The 17,194-nt window shown below is 38.1% G+C and overlaps 1 protein-coding gene across 1 annotated transcript; it reads right to left on the bottom strand.

Annotated features, from left to right (window-relative positions):
- Positions 1-2,093: 2,093 nt before the first annotated feature.
- Positions 2,094-10,673, bottom strand: LOC113081362 (butyrophilin-like protein 3). Its single transcript, XM_026253465.1, has 5 exons — positions 10,610-10,673; positions 6,549-6,899; positions 4,860-5,132; positions 4,531-4,616; positions 2,094-2,306 (listed from the first exon to the last, which is right to left on the bottom strand). The coding sequence occupies exons 1-5, from the start codon at positions 10,665-10,667 to the stop codon at positions 2,094-2,096; spliced, it is 981 nt and encodes a 326-aa protein (XP_026109250.1). The 5' UTR covers positions 10,668-10,673.
- Between the last annotated feature and the right edge of the window lie 6,521 nt (positions 10,674-17,194).

The following is a 17,194-nucleotide window of genomic DNA, read 5'->3' as shown; positions in this document are numbered from 1 at the left end:
AACATTTGTAAAACTCAATTTTCCATCTCAAAAATATATCTAAATTATGACATATGCTCTCAATGTCAAATGCAGAAATGTTAATCCAAGTGTTTATGACCTCAATGTTAGATTATTGTAATGCTTTATTGGGTGGTTGTTCTGCACTCTTAATAAACAAACTTTAGCTGGTTAAAAAATGCAGCAGCTAGAGTTCTTAATATAGAATAGTCATATAGAAAGTATGACTATATTGGCCCCGGCTCTGTCAACACTGCACTGCACTATTAAACATCATATAGATTTAAAAATCTTGCTTATTACTTATAAAGCCTTGAATGGTTTAGCTCCTCAGTACCTCAAGCTCTTGTTACATTATAGTCCTCCACATCCACTGCATTCTCTAAAATCTGGCAATTTGATAATACCTAGAATATCAAAATAAATTGTGGGCGGCAGATCCTTTTCCTATTTAGCACCTAAACTCTGTAATAACCTACGTAACATTGTTCGGGAGACAGACACACTCTTTCAGTTTAAATCTAGATTAAAGACCCATCTCTTTAACCTAACTTACACATAACACACTCATACTTTTCTAATATCCAAATCTGTTAAAGGATTTTTAGGTTGAATTAATTAGGTAAACCGGCCCCCTGACTGAGCCTGGTTTCTCCCAATGTTTTTCCTCCATTCAGTCACCAATGTAGTTTTGGTTCCTTGCTGTTGTTGCTTCTGGCTTTCTTTAGCTGGAGACACTTCAATTACAGCAATATTGTTGACTTGATTGCAAATGATTTTGCCTAGAGCGCTATATAAATAAATGTGACTTGACTTAACTAGTGGTAGACTTCTGAATTTCTCCTCATCCAGTTTAGGAACCTGACATGGAGGTTCCAGAAGTCTGAACACAGGTGCCCGATTGTGCCCTGCCCATGTAAAAGAAGATCCTTCCTCAGGGAGATTCTTCAGGAAGGGGTTAATGCCATCAGATGCCATGAGCTCTGGGGACCAAGCCCAGTTGGGCCAGTAGGGAATGACCTTTAGGAATTGTTCTTCTTCCTCTCCAATCTTGCACAGTGTCTGTGCAATGAAGAATACTTCCACAGATGCTGGGGCCAGCTGTGAGCTAGTGCATCCATGCTGAAGGGACCTCAGAGAGCAATGGAGGATTTCTGTGTGGCAAACTGGTCTAATTAGGCCTCAGAGAATCAACTCTAAATCACCTGGCACCTTCTTGGGAAAGTCTCCACTCTCCTCTGAGCGTGATTTGTCATGAGAGTGCATTGACCTATTGATTGAGGTATTCTGGAATTTGAGTGGCTAACAGCGACTTCAGGTGGCAAGCAAGTTGTGACATGCGACAATAGGCGAAACTGGCTTGACAGTTGTATGTATGCCACCAATGTAGTGTGGTCGGTCTGGACCAACATGTGCTTTCCCTGAACCAAAGGTCAAAATGGTCTCAGGGCTAATAGCACAGCCAATCATTCTAGGGAGTTGATTTGTCAGTGCAAACAAAGCCCTGTCTAGAGTTCTGAGACTACACATCTAATGCTAATGGCATGCTAGCCTGCCTTAGAGGCATATGTTGTGAAAACAAACCCACATGGACACTTATTCTAGGGAAACAACTACCTGATATCTGACCAAGACAAGTCGCCATTTTTTATATACAATGCATTGCTTTTTACAATGCAGATTGTGTCAAAGCAGCTTTACAGTATTAAACAGGGAAATAGTGTGCCATTCTCCTTTGGCGAAATGAAACCAGCGGTTTAATTTTAGGCTGCAACAAAGTCAGACTGTACAGAGGACTCATCTGGTTCCCGTGGTCCTGTCCCAATGGCCATCTAGGTACTGAGGTCTTCAGAGAAGATCCATCTCTGGAACTCATCTAGTTGAGAAAGCCATATGCCCCAAGAGCCTCTGAAAGTATTTCAGTAGAACTGCTTTCTTGTTGAATAGGTTCAAGTAGTTCTGCAGTGACCAAGGACAATCCTCTGAGAGGTGCGCTGTCATAGTGATTTAGTCCAACTACACACCAAGAACAGAGATGCTCTGCACGGGGGAGAGCTTTCTCTTCTCCCAATTGATGCAAAATTCCAATCAGGCTAGGTGCTAAAGGACTGGTTCCTGTGTAAGCACACCAATTCCCACGACTGAGCTATAATCACCCAGTTGTCAATGTAGTTGAGGATGCACATTCCCACTTTCTTTAGAGGGGCAAGGGTGGCCTCTCTGACTTTCATGAAGACACTCTCATAGTGAGAAACGCCCAGGGGGAACTTATCAGTGTGAATGGGAGAGAGAGCTGCTGAAGTGTACTGTAAGAATCCCACAAAAAGTTCTAGGCAGAGATTAATAGAGAGAGAAGCACAGGCCTGTCTTCTTGGCACCAAAGAACAAATCTGAATGAGTGGACTGACAGATAGGGAACATAATGACAACTACCACTAGAATGTATTATTTAATCAAATATATTAAAGGGATCCCCGGGTATTAAAAGTCCCGTTCTTTGTGATCCCAGGTTTCAAACTTACACACAGTTAGTGTGTAATGTTGTTGTTAGAGTATAAATAATATCTGTAAAATTCTAAAGCTCAAAGTTCAATGCCAAGCGAGATATTTCATTTAACAGAATTCGCCTACATCAAACGACCCGTTTGGACTACATCCCTCTACTTCCTTCATTAATGACGTCACTAGAACCATTTTTTGACTAACCTCCGCCCACAGGAATACACAAAAAAGGGGGTGTGGTCTTGTTGCGCTCTGACGGAGAAGAGGAAGAGTTGCGTTTGTGTTTGTCACCGTGTCGTCGAAACGACGCTGTTATTTTCACCTCGGAGTCCAATCACCTTTGTTTGGCCTTCCCAGGGATGCTGTACTTCTAGACCAATGGTTACAATTTATGTTTAACTCGGTTCCCGAAAATTATAATCCACATGTAAAACTATGTGCAGCACATTTTGCTGAGGACAGCTTCCTCAATCTCAATCAGTTTAATGCCAGATTCGCACAAAGATTATTCTTAAAAGATGGAGCAGTTCCCTCTTTGTCTGGAGAAGGCGTTGTTTATGGACCACAACCGCTAAGTGTATTTTATTATTTAAATTGGTGAGTTTAACAGTTTCTGTTACTTATTACACAAAGGGCAATGCTGTTTAGCTTTGTTAACTAGATTTTAGGTCTGTGCTAAAAATCAAATGAGATTTTCATGCGCGTCTGTAAAGGCATTCTGTGATTAGAAGTACATCTCGAGCACGTGCGTTCAGATCAGGATTGCCAGGTTTTCAAAACAAATCCTGCCCACTTGCTTCTCAAAACTACTCCAAAAGTAGCCCAATCACATTTCCAGGAGGGCAGCGTGCTCTAAGCTGGTGTCGAATCACAACACAGGAACCGCTGGCACAATCAGAACTCGTTACGTATTTCTGAAGGAGGGACTTTATAGAACAAGGAAGTCATCAGCCCGTTTTTATGACAGTGAAAACAGCGGTATATAGACAAGTGAATTGTGTGAATAATACTGTTTTTTTTACACACGAAACATGAACACATGTTATATTGCACACTGTAAACATAATCAAAGCTTCAAAAAAACATGAAAAACGTGACCTTTAAGATATGTATAGCTTAATATACCATAAATTATGTCTCTTATTGAAATATGTAATAGAAAACCCATGAAAGGTGTATGTTATATTGAAAAATCATATAATTGTATACATATTTTGGACTATGGGGGGTGCCATTATTCTGAAAATGAAAATGGTTGCACTTGCTGTTACTCAGAAAATAAAATACTGATATGATGACTACAGCTACTGAAAGAGCTTACATTTGGTGATGGATATAAGTATAGGCTTAAACCAAATGCAGCACCATCGATTTTTCCCCAAAAGGAGTCTAAACACCCTGGCTCTCGAGGGAAATCCATGCTGAGAAACTGCTCCAGCGGCCGCAGCACCATGATTAGCTTCGGCATGTTTACATCCTAACTGGATGGCATAGCGTTTTTTATCTCAGCCGTTTGAAAGCTGTTTCAGTAGCTGTGGTCCACTAATAACCTCAAAGGCATCGGGGCTGAAGTGGAGATAAAAAAAAGCGGGTCTTTATGAAGTTATTCATCCACATGCATCTTCCCATTCTTTTCTCTTCTTATCGCTAGGAAATCATTGAAGTCCTATATTGCTTCTCTTGTTTCCCCTCCGTCTGAAAATTACATCCAAAAGCCACACAATGTGGTATCATATCAGTGGTTTTATTTTCTTGAGTTGTTTATTCTGAGTTGTGTTGCGGTAAAAAGCACAAGAAGCTCACAGAGTGCAACCATTTGTACTGTGCACATAAAATAATGGTGCTTCCCACAGTGTAAAAACGATGTTGATTTTTTTTTATAACATACATCATTCACGGTTTTCTGTTACATATTTTAAAAAGAGACATAATTTATGTTATATTAATCTTTACATGTCTTAATACCCGGGGATCCCTTTAAATAAACAAACAAATAAGAATTTTACTTCTGTTTTTTTGAAAAAATGCAGCTATCAGCATTCCAGCAATCACAATGAATAAAACAACAGCTGAAATCAAAATGATTGATGTCCTCCAAGGATTAAACCTTTTATCTGCAAAATAAAACAGTGAATCACATTGAGCACATTGTGTCCAGTCAAACATTTATTATTTGTTGATTAAAATGATAATGTAAAAAATCATACATTGTGTTATCAGTATATGCAGTGAAAATAAACTGTAATTAAATGTACAATACAACTTGAAAAATATATATAATAGATAAAATTATTTAATGCATTAAATTTATAATTAATTTAGCTAACCTACATCATCAAATAAGTGTCAGTACGTACTTGAGGTGATAATCAGTGTCTCCAGAATGTGATGTCTCAGTTTCACTCTACAGTGAACCTTGCCGACACTGTTATGTACAGTGATAGAGTGTTTGACTCTGAATCCATCTGTGTTTCTGCTTGTCTCTGTAGTTTCTGAACTCAAGCTGACTCCTTCACTGTTCAGCCACTCAAGATCAGGTTCAGGGTTCCAACCTTCAGATTCACATTGTAAACGAAGCCCTCCTATATCATCAAATCCATCTACAGTGATCACTGGAGGACTTCCTACAGCTACAAATAAACGTTAACTGAGTGAAAGTGTTTTCTGTCCATAAACCTGTTTTTGTTTTGACTTTTTCTGTTAGTTTGATGTTGACCAGAGTACCAAACTACATCATGAAAAATATAGGGGAGACTGGGGAAAGATGTAACACTTTCTGCTTCAAGGTCTGTAATTTTAAGTAAAAGTACATTTACACATTTCTAGGGCATTAGAGTGAATCAGACAATTTTAGATTTTATCAGATTAGTGCTAAACAACATAAATAGCCATATTCCACAAAGAGACCAAGGATAACAAGACAATGTCCTCTGAAACCATGAGGAGAATCTCACACTGTAAAAATGTTAAAGTTGAGAAAACTTAAAAGTTTAAGGCAACCATCTTCAGCAGATTTTTGAGCTTTCTCATCTTGTTGTTTTCAATGTATAGCAACAACAAAACTTAAACCAGCCCACAACTCTGAATCTTCAGCCAACACCCAACCATTGGCTTCCCAAGACGCCACTTCAATCACTACGGAACTTCCAACCAATCTTCAACTTTGGGAAACCCCTTTCTGCAATGATGACAACAAGGAAACCCCCTAAACAACCAAAGCAAGTACCTCCAGATTCTAATAGCCTCACTGAGAAACTCAATGCGAGGGTTATTTAAATGATTGACATCTTAAAAAATGTCATATATTGCTATAATTCTATATGCTATAACATTTTCACTCTCTTAAACTCATTTCCTCACTTTTTCTCTTTCTGCAACTTTTGTGTATGCATGAGTGCATATGTCTATGTGTTAGATTAGTTTATATGTTTTAGATTTATTCACTAAAGATTAGCTTTTTACATTGAAAAGAGAGGAATCTTGTTATTTGTACGTACAAGTCAACGTCTTAAACTGCCAATCTTATTACGGTGCTAATTAATTGTGTTTTCACTATATTTTGGATATTAATATCCATGCAGAGTTGATGTTGCACAGCTCATTCAAAGAATCACTGGTAAACTCCCTGATCAGTCACAAAACAGTGATTCTGTCCAAATTCCCAATAAAATCTTAAATAATTCCCTTTGAGTTAAATTGACCTGTTTCCCTTAAACAATTGATCTCTTAACATTGATATCATATCACATTTGTCTGCTATTAATTTAAGATGAATTAAAATCTGCAAAATATATGGATATATATAGTTTGTACATATATAATATATAGTTTGTACATGCATTCAAATTAATGTGCTTACACATCATCAAATTTTGTGAATCCAGTAGGAGTAAACTATAATAGTCGTATGACAGTCTGCTAAACATGATATTTCTATACCCTTATGGACCCCTTTACAACTGACCCAAAACATCCCATCAGTTTTCCCCTACACCAAAGCTTCATGCCTTAAATCATTAAATGTTTGTTTTCATTGGTTTACTCACCTTCAACACTGAGATCAACAGTAGCATCATCATACCAGGATTTGGACTGAATAAAACACTTATAACGTCCTTCATCAGATATTTGGACATATGAGAGTTTGAGTGATGCGTTTCCTCTCTGTAATTCTTCATGATTCAGTTTTGTTCTCCCTCTGTAGGACTCAGTCTGCTCTGCGTTTCTGTCTTCATGATCCTCATAGAGATACACTACTGAGTTTTTCAGATCAGATCTAAACCACTCCACTCTCATGTCCACAACACTGATGCTGGGTTTAACTGAACAGGGCAGAATCACATCTTCACCAGCTACAGCAAATACTGTATCTGCAGGTCCCACGACTTCATACTGCTCTGTTATAAGAGAAAAAAATACACATTTAAATTATACAGTCCTAAAGATTTTCTTTACCTCAACATGTGAACTGTGGTGTCAAAACTTGCTCCCTTTCATGCGGTTCCAAATCTATATGACTTTATACAAAAAAAAAAATATTTAGCATAATGTGTATACATTACCGGACATTTATGAGGGACAGTCAACTTTCAAAAGGACAAAAAATATAAAAGTGTTCCAGAACTTGGCACGTCAATCAGTGTTTTTCCAGGTCATTGACACCACTCATTGTTGGTTCTCACATTTAAACTTATTACAACACAGTCACCCGGTTTCAGAGTCAAGACTTAAGCCTAGTCCCAGACTAAAGTGTAAGTGTGAGCTGTTTTAGTTGAAAAAAAATTGCTCTGACTGATCTTAAAGTAATTGCAGGGCAATGGTTAGAAGTTTTAATCATGATTAATTGCATGATGTTCTCCTATTAATTGCAGTTAATCACACTGTTGTGTACAAAATTCAATAATAAATTCAAAAGTAGTGTATTGTGCACTTTTTTCATTTATCGGGGAAGGCCTGGCGGTTAGCGACTCAGACTTGCAATTGAAAGTTTGTGAGTTCGAGCCCCGGGCCGGCAGGAATTGCAGGTGGGGGGAGTGCATGTACATTGCTCTCTCCACCTTCAATACCACGACTTAGGTGCCCTTGAGCAAGGCATCGAACCCCCAACTGCTCCCCGGGCGCTGCAGCATAAATGGCTGCCCACTGCTCTGGGTGTGTGTCCACAGTGTGTGTGTGTGTGCAGTTCGGATGGGTTAAATGCAGAGCACAAATTCTGAGTATGGACAAAAGTGCTATAACATTTAGTTTGGGAACTTTAAACAAATAAGGTTTTTTTTTTTTTTTACAGCAGTATTCCTTTTACATAGTAGCAAGGAAGGAAGTTTGTTATAGGATAAGAACTTATGCTCAGAGCCCAGAGCCTCCATCATAATATTATAACAGGCACATTTCAAGTAGAGACCTTCTCTCCCATGGGACCAAATGCAGCAAAGTGTGGCATGGGACAACACTTGATGGGTGACTGCGTGTGTGGACACTTAGAGACTCGGTATGCATGCAGTGAATGGAGAGCAGAACTTCTGATACGTGCAGCATGATGGCATGATGTTGCTAAAAAGAACATTATCTTGTGTATTTGGTGTAATGTAATGTGTCTATGCAGTTTAAGGTTAAAAAAAAAACATTATTTTCCACATAATGTAAATTATTGTTGCTCCACCATGCCCCGCCTTTCTAAAAGAAGTACATTTTTACAAAGCTCATCGGTCTGAAAAGTGAGGTGTGCTCTGATTGGCCAGCTATCCAGTGCGTTGTGATTGGCCAAATTCTTCAAGTGTGTGATGGAAATGTTATGCCACTTAACATACTGTGATGCAGAGTCCAAGCACGACAAGACAAAATCAACAAAACACATTACAAACAAGGCATTTGTTCCATCCACTGGGCATTTGATTACTGATTATAATGATTTCTGCTGTCTTTTTATGAGTTACATTCTGTATCTCTGCTGTCTTCACGTGCTATTGGAAATGTTCCTTTTCCTACTTTTGAATTCGTGATTACGAGCACGCTGCAAACTTTTCTGTTAACAGTGAACAGGGGTTTGCTGGTTATTCTTAACTTAAAATCATTTTATCGGGAGTGCAGTTGATGTGAGTGCTGCTGCAGTCAGGCCCTCCCAAAATGCTCATATTGGTTGATGACAACCCTTCCATGTCAGTACTTATCAACATCCCACTCCTTCTTTGACACATGGTTTGTCTGTATGAGTATTCAGAGCCAGTGAGCAACAGACTTTCTTTATAATATGAAAAAAAAAAAAAACTGTTAACAATAATAATGCGTTAAAGGGGGGGTGAAATGCTCATTTTCACTCAATATCCTGTTAATCTCGAGTATCTATAGAGTAGTAGTGCATCCTTCATAACTCTAAAAAGTCTTTAGTTTTATTATATTCATAAGAGAAAGATAGTCTGTACCGATTTTTCCTGGAAAAATACGAGTGGCTGGAGGCGTGACGTGTGGGCGGAGCTAAATAATCACGAGCGCAAGTAAGCTTTTGCGTTGAGAACGTTTGGAAGCTGTGACATTACCGTGAGGAAAAAAACATCCAAAACAAACCATGGCTAACAGTCAGATTCAGCCGTTTATTTATGATCCAGAATCAGATCCCGAGGCTGAAATTTAACAAGAGCAGCATCAGCAACGACGTCTCTATGTGGTATGTACTGAAACTGTATATATTTGCTTAGCGGTTTTGGGAAATGACTAAGTTCCACTTTATGTCGTCTTTTTTTTTTTAAGCTGTACATGTGGAAAGTGCAGTTTGATGACAACATCGCATGTTGTTTACTTGATGTGCTTACGCGCCGATAGCTAAGTTAACAACACAGAGATATTTGAAGCAGTTTTACTCACCGCATGCGGTTCCAACACACGATCGTGAACCTTTTTCGTTGGGACTGCATTATCCTTAAGAAATAAACGATGTGCAAATCCGTCGTCAAATTGATGTGTCTGCTCTGCTATACGGGAGCGCGCGCTCTTCCGGCAGAAGTGCCCTTAGGACCCATATAAGGAAATTCCGCTCCATCTAACGTCACACAGAGCCATACTCGAAAAAAACTTTCCGAAACTTGTGACAAACCAGAAGGAGTATTTTTGAAACTTTGTCCATGTTTAGCATGGGAATCCAACTCTTTAACAGTGTAAAAAACTCAGTATGCATGAAATAGCATTTCACCCCCCCTTTAACTTGCCCAGCCTTCCTCAAAATATTTCAATGCTTTTGTTTCATCTCAAGAGGCACACCAGTAATGTTTTTGTCCAAAGCATGTTAATAAAAATTACTTAAATGTCCTAATTGAACTATGGCTTAATCCTGGTTTAATCTAAGCCCTGTCTCTGACACCGGGCCATCATATTTAACAGCAACAGTAAATATATAATGACAATTGAATTTGGGTCTGTTCTTTACAAAAGGCCATCGTCTGATACTTTTATGGTATTTTTTGGGCTTTAAATCAGAAGCTATAGACAGTATGTTTATTCTACAGAATGCTCTTTTAGAATGCTCTTCTTATTTCACATTAAATTACATCTGATTTGACAATCCTGCACCAGAAACAATTCAACATTTTCCCTAAAAACATGTTTCCATGTAAAGCAGCATCTGTTGTTTCCCCACAAAAAACTCAGCTCTGCATGAGTTCAGCTGAGGATTCATACACTACGTTAAACTATATAAAATACTGCCTGTTAACACTTTTGATTTAAATTACTTATTACATGGCTCTTTGGAATACTTGCTTCTGATTGGTAAATCTAGTCATTCAGTGGTCAAATATTTCTGGATAATGATCGTTATCCACAACAACATAATATAACTGACCGCTCATCCTAGAAACCTTGTTTTCTATATGCATGTATTTTGTTTTTGCAGTGTAGTTTCTACAAAATAACAAATAACTTTTTTAATCTTTGTTTATTTAACAAGTGTTTGTGTATTAAGCTGCATAATGTACAGTAAACCTGGTATGAATGCAAAATAAACTCCTTCAGTTGGACTATGACCAGCTGATTGTACATTGGCCCTTATAAAAGTTACTTATTATATCTTTCTTCATCTTTCTTTTACACATGAACATGCTTGAATACAAATAATTACCTGATCTTGAATCAGTAATTCCACAAATAATCAAGACGGTAAAACAAATAAACTTCATCTTTGAAGGACACAGATGCTAAAAAGAAAAAAATATTATGTATTATAATCAGAAAACTCACAGAACTGTGTGTTAACATGCATGTGTTTTCTTTATGTTACACATAACCAGAATGTATAAATTCAGAAAATCAATGTAGACTAGTAGAAGTTTATGTACAGTATAAGTATTTCTCAGTTCTGCCATGACTTACCTTTAATTCAAGAGTGTGAATAAATAAGATGATACAAGAGATCATACAGAGACTATCCCTGTTTTAGTTTTACTTTCTCTTATCATAAACGTTTTAAGATTACACAGTCCCTCCCATTATACTAGTTAATACTTAACAAATTTAAATCTGGTGTTGGCTTGATTTCTTATCAGATTTAATGTCATTTTAATGACTAACAGAAATAATCTTTCACTGTAGATACAAACATGACCGCCCTCTACAGGACAGAAGTGCTTTAGCATGTCTCTTCCTATTTGATTTCTTAAAATAACCTGCAGGAAGGCTATTAAATAGTCTCCTTCCCGAGATAACGTCCTAAGATTTTTTTTTCTTCAAAAGCTTTTTCTGTCTCTTCAAAAACGTGTGTTCCTTTTTTTTTTCAAAAAACATTTTTCTCAAGAGACAACACAAGATACGTGAAGCATGTCAGGGGAGGTGTGCAAACAATAATAATTGGTAAATAATATTAATTAATTATTGATTACTAATTTAACTAATTACCATTTTAACAAATAAAATAAAATAAAATAAAATGACTAAATCCTAATAGTTTCCAGATATCTGTAAATTAATTTTAGCATGTATTTGGTTTTAAAACATGACATCGCTTGATTCTGTGAAGTACCAGCTCTTTTTCTCAGTATCAAGTACTTTTTCTGATGTTAACCATCTTGTAAGTACCATGAGTGACAGCATATCACGTTTCAAGTAATTCAGTAATTAGCTACCATGTGTAGTCTTTAAATCAATACATTTTTAAGATAATGAGGGACATAAACCACCCTTTTACTGGTAGTGTAAATAATATTTCATATTTATTGCGGTTACACTTTTGAAATTGAATTTCTTTGCATATTACTTGATGTAAATTAAGTTTCATCTTTCACACATATCCCAAACAAACAAATGGATATTTTTCATCAAACAACTGATAGTGAAGTAAATATGAGACATGGACCCCACATCATAAAAGGGGATGATAATCCACAAACACACCAAACCCTCGGGGGTTCACACTCCAAGCAAAAGCATATGAAAACTCATGAGCCCAACACTTCCCATCTCTCAGACTCACAGTCCAGTGTCCATCCTTAGGACTCTTAGCTGATCCAGCACTTCCTTTTAAAGGTTTCCTTAGCCACTCCCAATAAAACGGTTAGTTTCTTCCAATAGCTGAACTTCATAATAAAATCTACCTGAGGAGAATCCATCCTTCCAAAGAAAACCAAGATATTCATTAAATGTGTCAGTTTGCTCTTCATTTCCCTCCAGCTCTCTTCTGGTTAAGGCCTGGTTCACACGGGACGATTTTAAAATTGTCGGCCGATTTTCAAAACCTGAGAGACCCCACACACGGCTATAAAAAATCAGGGGTCTAACAGTTTTGGTCGTTCAGTGTGTGGTGTGCAGCCACACGGCAAAATCAACACATCACACACGAACCGATTTGACTCCACAGCATTCCCAGGTAAGACGGGAAATCTTGCAAAATCCCTCGAGATCAAACGTGACTTTAGAGTAAAAAATCATGGCAGACGAAGAGGGTGCAGTGGCCATAGTTTGTGCTTTGTTTTTAATGGAAAAAAAAACATAATTTTATCTGTGAATTTTCTGAGTTTTTGGCTGATGTCATTCCTAAATTTGATAAGCTCCTGATTTGTGGGGACTTCAACATTCATGTTTGTTGCCCCTTAAATGCCTTTGCTAATGATTTTAAAAATGTGATAAACTCTTTTGGGCTTAACCAATGTGTAAACAGGCCAACACATAATCTAGGCCATACCTTGGATCTTATTATTTCCCTTGGTCTTTCAGTTTCAGTTACAGAAATATTAGAATCCGGTTTTTCAGATCACTTTCCCATTAAATTTGAGATCACTGTTCCACAACCTCCTAAACTTGTACTTTCAGTTTCTAAGCGTCGCTGTTTCACACCCTCTTCAGCAGGAGAGTTTGCTTCGATGTTCTTGGACTCTCAGTTTTATGCCAAAAATGGTATGGTTCTTCCATCGTCCTCAGATAACCTTCTCTCTGCTTTCTATTCAACAACTGTAGAAATTCTAGATACAGTTGCCCCTTACCGGCTTAAGTCTATTAAACCTAAACCGGATCCCTGGTTAAATGACAACACAAGAGCCAGTAGGCAACATTGCAGACAAGCTGAAAGGAAGTGGAAGAAGGACAAATTGCAAGTTTCTTTGGGAATGTTAAGGGATAGTCTTGTAGAGTATCAGAGGGCAGTAAAGATGGCAAAGATGGATTATCTCTCATCTGTCATATCTAACAGCTGTCATGTACCTAAGGTCTTATTTAACACTATAAGCTCTGTTTTAAATCCACGTACGTTAGCTTTGACAGAGTCTTCAACCAGTATGTGTGAAAAGTTTTTATGTTACTTTGTTGATAAAGTAGCTTCAGTTAGGCAAAATGCCAGTGTTGATCTTAGTGAGTTTGTGCCTGATGATCCTTTGCACTATGCTGTTTTTGGGGAATTTACACCTATCTCTTTGTCGTTGCTCTCTCAGGTTGTACACCATATGAAACCTACCAGTTGTAGTTTAGATATTGTTCCTGGCTGGTTGCTCAAAGAAGTTTTTAGCACTGTTGGGCCGAGTTTACTCACGTTTTTAAATTCTTGTCTCAGTTCTGGCTCAGTCCCGGATGCATTTAAACATGCTGTGGTTAGCCCCCTGCTTAAAAAACCAAATCTTGATCCTAATGTCTTGTCGAATTTTAGACCAGTCTCACATCTGTCTTTCATTTCGAAAGTATTAGAAAAGCTTGTTTTTAATCAGTTACAAGCTTTTCTACAACATAATTCTGTGTTTGAGAAGTTTCAATCTGGTTTTAGATCACGTCATAGCACTGAATCGGCACTGTTAAGGGTTCAAAACGATATAGCACTATCCGTAGATTCAGGGGACCCTACTGTATTAGTGCTCCTGGATTTAACGGCAGCATTTGATACAGTGGACCATTCAATTCTTCTTGCACGTCTTGAGCATTGTGTAGGCATTCAAGGCTCCGCACTTAAATGGTTCAGGTCATATTTAAGAAATAGGAGTTTTGCTGTTACAATGGGAGATTGCTCATCATCGTCCGCCCCCCTCTATTGTGGTGTGCCCCAAGGTTCAATTCTGGGCCCCACCCTGTTTTCTTTATATATGTTGCCACTAGGGGCTATAATAAACAAGCATAATCTATCATTTCATTGTTATGCAGATGATCTGCAGATTTACCTGCCTTTAAAATCAAATGACAGTGTCGCATTAAACCGCTTGCAAAATTGCATTAATCAAATTAAGCTGTGGCTTTCTCGCAATTTCCTTACTTTAAACGAAGATAAAACTGAATGCATTGTTTTCAATACAAGATGCATGTCAGCAAATTCAAGTTTAAGTTTGGGAGCTTTGACTCCATGTGCCAAACAAACTGTCAGGAATTTGGGCGTGACTTTCGATTGCAGCATGAAATTTGATACACAGATTAGCAATGTAGTAAAAATGAGCTTCTTCCAACTTCGTTTGCTTAGTAAAGTTAAGCCTTTTCTTACAAGGCACGATTTGGAAAAAGCTTTACATGCCTTTATTAGTTCAAGGCTTGATTATTGCAATGCTCTTTATGTCGGTCTGAGTCAAACATCTCTTTCCCGTCTGCAATTTGTACAAAATGCTGCTGCTCGCTTTTTAACCAGTACTCCTAGAAGAGCACACATTACTCCGGTTTTAGCTACTCTCCACTGGCTTCCAGTGCGTTTCAGGATTGATTTTAAGATTTTATTGTTTGTTTTTAAAGCTCTAAATGGGCTAGCCCCTGAGTACTTGTCTGAGCTTTTAACTCTGGGTGGACAAAATCGGCGCTTGCGATCTTCTGATCAATGCACTTTACAGGTCCCTAAGTCGAAGCATAAACAGTGGGGTGATAGGGCCTTTGCTGTTGCTGGCCCTAAGCTTTGGAACAAGCTCCCCCCTGACATGCGCACTGAAACAGACATTGTACTTTTTAAAACTAAACTTAAAACGTATTTGTTTAAATTGGCATTTGATACGCAGTAGCGGTGTAACATTGTAACATTGTATTTTTCTACTCTATTCGAATATTGTGTTCAAATGATGTATCTGTATCTCATGTGAAGCACTTTGGACACCTTGTGGCTGCTGTAAAGGGCTATAGAAATAAAGTTTGATTGATTGATTGATTGATAAGAAAAACAAGAAAAGGCGATGGTCAAAGAGGTGGAGACAACGCGAGCATAGACTATACTTGCTATATCATAATATGGAGATAAGTTGTTGTTTTATCTCATAGAAATGTTGTTACGTACTACACAGATTAATAACCGTTGAAATAAACGTCCATATATTCGTTTCCATGTACTCTGGTGGACTGCAGTTGTGGATGTAGTTATGCCCATCGACTTAATTTGTATTTGTTGTATTTGTTATATTATATACGCCGGCTGTTTTGATTTTGTTTCCCCTTACTTCCTCACCGCCTCGTCAACTCACTTTCTGATTGGCTACACGCCACAGTCCACAGGCTGCGTATTTTTTTGTCCTCGGGGGACACCACACACGAGAAGAAATCGGGCCAAATAAATCCAACATGTTGGATATCCCCGATTTGAGATCAGAGCGGTCCCGACATTCTTCCGAGCAGAGGAGAGCAGTCTTAACACACCACACACGGCAGGAATATTTGATCAGATTATTTTACGATAATTGGAGCATCCTAAGATTGTCGGAAGGGGTGAATCGGGGCTAAAATCGGCCTAATTATCCTGCCTTGTGAACCAGCCTTAATTTTCAAAGTTTCACTTGTTTCAAATTATCAGATACAATGACACATGGATGAGCTGAATCAGTGAATCACATTCACCACTGAAAATATTGAAATTGACTGTGTAGCATATCTGACCCAAACCAGACAAATTAAAGAGTCGATCAGGGCTGTGGTTGAAACATGAGCCAAATTCCTCAGGAAGGCAAAAGGAGGTCATAAATCAGTCCTAGTGCCAGAAGACAGAAACAAGTTAACCAACCAACCAACTCTTTCACAGAACAGCTTTCGACATTAACACCATTAGAACAATTATTGACAATTTCAATTCGGAGAAGAGATTGTCAAATTTGGGGATTGAGATGCAACGCCGGACATCACATGTAAACCCATGAGAGTAATAAACAAGATCCTTGGATTGGATTTATGTGTAACCCACACATTTGACTGTCATGTTATAATCACTTATTGTGTATGTCTTTTAATAACTATTGGATAGCTTATGGATACATATCCATGTTTAGTATGTATGTGTTTGAATCTGTTAGCTTGAAACAGTCCTGACCATCAGTTATTTGTGAAATGTATCATATTCTTGTTAGAGGAATCATGTCCAAATTTTTACCTTGCAAGAGTGGGAAAATTCGGACCACATGCTTGATAAGATAACATATGATTTATGATACCCCGAGCAAAGATGATATCTGATTGGAAAAGACAGCATTTGAGGTGTGGCCAACAGGCCAGTTTAAATACTCAGGACACCATAACATTTTGCTTGTAGCTTCTAGCTTTGCTTCTTAGCTTTTGATATTAGTCATGTTTGCTTTTAGCTTCTTGCATTTAGCTTTTGCTATCAGTCATGCCGGCTTTTAGCTTGTAGCTTTGCTTCCTAGCTTTTAGCTTTTCTTCTGCTATTAGTCATGTCTGCTTTTAGCTTTGCTACTAGCCTTTTAGCGTTCTTTGAGCACAGTTCCAGTGTGCTTCGGCCTGCATGTCTGCTGCTACTTAGCCACGATGAGAAGAAACACCACCTAGTCTCTTCAAACTTTACTTCTTTTCTTTTTTCGTTTGAGAGTTTTGTGTTCTGAGTTAAGTTTTGTAATGCCGTGTCTCCGAGTCTGACCTCGAGTGCCTGTTCAACTTCAACCAGCCACACAACTCCGCGTCTTCAGCCAATGCCCAACCACAGGCTTCCCAAGACATCACTTCAACAACTACAGAACTTCCAGCCAATCAGCGACATCGGGAAACCCCCTTTCAAAAGCAAATTAACACAGGAGATGCAAGTACTACCTTCAGACATTTGTACTGGTGTAATTACATCTATATAATTTTAACCTCATTAAGGAACTCAATGCGAGGGTTAATTAAGTGATTGATGGCTGTTCATGTCTATGCAATTTCACTTATTGCTGTAAACTTGGGATTCCATATTTCCATTCTCTTAAACTCATTCTTTCCTAACTTTCTATCTTCCAGCAACTTGTATGAATGTCTGAGTGCGTGTGCTTATGTGTTAGATTAGTTCATA

The sequence above is a fragment of the Carassius auratus genome, unplaced genomic scaffold, assembly GCF_003368295.1.
Source record: "Carassius auratus strain Wakin unplaced genomic scaffold, ASM336829v1 scaf_tig00033929, whole genome shotgun sequence".
Taxonomy (NCBI): Eukaryota; Metazoa; Chordata; class Actinopteri; order Cypriniformes; family Cyprinidae; genus Carassius; species Carassius auratus.
Note: the sequence above shows the minus strand (reverse complement) of the source record. Positions and strands in the feature narration are given on the sequence as shown.